The 3,288-nt window shown below is 65.5% G+C and overlaps 1 protein-coding gene across 1 annotated transcript; it reads left to right on the top strand.

Annotated features, from left to right (window-relative positions):
* Window positions 1-39: 39 nt before the first annotated feature.
* On the top strand, window positions 40-3,288 carry H696_04967 (hypothetical protein; the record flags this gene model as incomplete). Its single annotated transcript, XM_009498833.1, has 6 exons — window positions 40-294; window positions 515-680; window positions 822-1,408; window positions 1,617-2,482; window positions 2,729-2,864; window positions 3,062-3,288. The coding sequence occupies 5 exons, from the start codon at window positions 40-42 to the stop codon at window positions 2,730-2,732; spliced, it is 1,878 nt and encodes a 625-aa protein (XP_009497108.1). The 3' UTR covers window positions 2,733-2,864; window positions 3,062-3,288.

Genomic DNA, 3,288 nt, shown 5'->3' with positions numbered 1-3,288 from the left:
CCCCCTGCCACTCCCCCCTCTTCCTGCCTCCCACTGACCATGAGCGTAGGCAAGTATGTCACGGTCGAGCATCGCCCCGACAACATCGCCATCATCCGCCTGGACACCCCGGACTCCAAGGTCAACACCCTTTCCGGGCCGCTGATGGCCGAGTTCGAAAAGGTCCTCGATCACCTGGCCGCGCACCCGTCGGTTCGCGGCGCCGTCCTCACCTCGGCCAAGCAGGGGAACTTCATCGCCGGCGCCGACATCACCATGCTCTCGGCCTGCCAGACCAGCGAGGAGCTCAGCAAGGTGCGTCTCTTTTGATGGACACAACCATGCGTGCGCGCATCCGCGCGCTTGCATGTGCATCCCCACGCTCGCCGGGATTGCCTCTCCGACGCGACTCTCTCTCTCTCTCTCTCTCTCTCTCTCTCTCACCCATGCCCTGCCATTCGCTGATGGGGGACATCTTCGGCCTCCCGTTCTCCCTTCCGTGCCTCTGTCTGCCCTCCATGTGAACACCATGCAGCTCGCCGCCGGGGGCCAGCAGATCATGGACCGCATCGCCAACAACAAGATCCCCATTGTGGCCGCAATCAACGGCACCTGCCTCGGTGGTGGGCTCGAGGTGGCCCTGGCCTGCCATAGCCGTGTGGTCACCTCCGACCCGAAGACCACTCTCGGCCTGCCGGAGGGTGCGTCTTCCCTCCGGGGGTCCTCTTGCTCCGCCCGGCCGGCGATGGCCATGCGCTGATCCTCTCTTCCGCTCGCTCCCCCCGCCCCTCTCACTCTCTCTCTCCCCTCTTGCCCTGCTGGGGCCTCTGCCGTCTTTTCAGTCATGCTCGGCCTTCTTCCCGGGTCGGCTGGCACCTGGCGCCTTCCGCGCCAGATTGGCCTGTCCAATGCGCTGCCCCTGCTGCTGACCGGGCAGTCGGTCCGCCCGGACCGCGCTCGCCGGCTGAAGCTCGTCGACTCGGTGGCCGACCCATTTGCCCTGGAGTCGGCGGCCATCAAGATGGCCACCAGCCTGGCCGACCAGGCCAAGACCACCGGCAAGATCCCCGGAGCCGACCCCCACAATGCCTCGACCCTGGACAAGGTGGTCGAGCGGGTTCCCTTCGCGCGCAAGTTCTTCTTCCAGACCGCCAAGAAGCAGACCTACAAGAAGACCCACGGCAACTACCCGGCGCATGATGCCATCCTGGCCCAGGTGGAGGAGGCGTGCACCGCTTCCAAGGCCGTGGCCCTGGCGTCGGAGGCCCGGCGCTTTGGTGACCTCGGCATGACCCCCGAGAGCCGGGCCCTGGTGTCGCTCTTCTTCGGCCAGACGGCCCTGAAGAAGAATCGCTTTGGCAAGCCCAGCCGCGAGTACAAGAAGATCGGCGTCCTGGGTGCCGGTCTCATGGGCGCCGGTATTGCCCAGGTGCGTGTTTGGGCGGTCCTGCCGCGCGGGCCCGGTCGTCCTTCGGCCGCGGTCGGATCCCTGTGCCGACATGCGAGGGCCCCGTGCCGGGTTTCGCGCTTCCCTCTCTCCTCCTTCCGCCATGCGGCCCTGCGCCGTGCCTCTCCTCCCGTCCCCCCTCCCACCCCCCTCACCTCCGCCTTCGCCCCCCCCCCCCGCCCCCGTGTAGGTTTCCCTCGAGCGCGGCTTCGATGTGGTCCTGAAGGACCGCGATCTCGCCGGGCTTGCACGCGGCATGCAGCAGATTCGCGGCAACCTCGACACCAAGGTCAAGCGCCGGCAGATGAACAAGGTCGAGTCGGACGCCGTGATGTCCCGGCTGGCCGGTGTGACGGATGTGGATGCGGCTCGGGCCGACCGGCAGCTGGCCAGCGCGGACATGGTCATCGAGGCGGTCTTCGAGGACCTGTCTCTCAAGCACCGTGTGCTGGGGCATCTGGAGCAGCTGGTCCAGCCGCACACCGTGATCGCTTCCAACACCTCGGCCCTGCCCATCCGGGACATTTGCGCCGGGCTCCAGCGCCCGGAGAATGTGGTCGGCATGCATTACTTCTCGCCGGTGGACAAGATGCAGCTCCTGGAGGTGATCACCACCGACAAGACCTCGGCCGAGGCCAAGTCCGCCGCGGTGGAGGTCGGCATCAAGCAGGGCAAGCTGGTGATCGTCGTGCGTGACGGCCCGGGCTTCTACACCACGCGCATTCTGTCCCCCATGATGAATGAGGCTGGCCTGCTGCTGCAGCAGGGCGTCCCGGTGGCCGACATCGACCGCGCCATGCAGAAGTACGGCTTCCCGGTTGGGCCGATCAAGCTCTTCGACGAGGTGGGCATCGATGTGGGCAACCGCATCCAGCCGACCCTGGAGAAGGCCTTCGGCGCGCGCATGTCCGGCGCCAGCACGCAGATGCTGCTGGACCTGCAGGCGGCCGGCTTCCTGGGCCGCAAGTCCGGTCGTGGCTTCTTCGACTATGCCAAAGGGCAAGAACGGCAAGGAGACCCACCCCGAGGCCATGGCCATTGTTGCCAAGTACAAGGGTGCGTCGTTTTGCGTGTGCTTTTTTGCCCCCCCCCTCCCCTCTCTCTCTCTCTCTCTCTCTCTCTCTCTCTCTCTCTTTTTGCCCCTCCCGGCGTTTCCTTTCGGCTGTTCTTTCGTCCCACAGGGAGACGGCCCTTGCGCTCTGGCGTGGGGAGCGGCACTTTCGGGGGCCTTCATGCACATGTCTAACCTTTCGCCGGCCTCGCCCCGCCCCTCGCCCGCCTGTCGTTACGACACCCATCCAGTTGATCCCGCCGCTGACTCCTCGCCCGAGGACTACCCCCTGCGCATGACCTACCGTCTGGTGAATGAGGCCCTCTTCTGCCTGGAGGATGGGACCCTCTCCGATCCGCTTGATGGTGACATGGGTGCCGTGTTCGGGTGCGTTTTTTTTTCTCGCTGTTCCCCCTCCCCTGCTCACTTGGGGCTCTTGCTCGGGCTCCGGTGCTTGCCGCTTGTTTTTTTTTTTTTTTTTTTTTTCCCCTCCCCGGCGGGATGTCTGTCCAACTCACCGTTTTCCCCCCTCCCCCCCCCTCGGGCTCCTGGCTCGCGCCTCGTCATGGCCTCAAAATGCGTAGCCTTGGCTTCCCGCCCTTCCGTGGCGGTCCCTTCCGCATGATCGACACCATCGGTGCTCAGAACTTCGTCGACACCATGAACCGCTTCGCCAAGCAGTATGGCCCGCGTTTCACCCCCTGCCCGCTGGTTGTCCAGTACGCCAAGGAGGGCAAGAAGTTCTACCCCACCGAGAAGAAGTAAAATGGGACACACGGGCAGAAGCCGAGCAGGGAGGCGGGGGGGGGGG

The sequence above is a fragment of the Fonticula alba genome, assembly GCF_000388065.1.
Source record: "Fonticula alba strain ATCC 38817 unplaced genomic scaffold supercont2.8, whole genome shotgun sequence".
Taxonomy (NCBI): domain Eukaryota; order Rotosphaerida; family Fonticulaceae; genus Fonticula; species Fonticula alba.
Note: the sequence above shows the minus strand (reverse complement) of the source record. Positions and strands in the feature narration are given on the sequence as shown.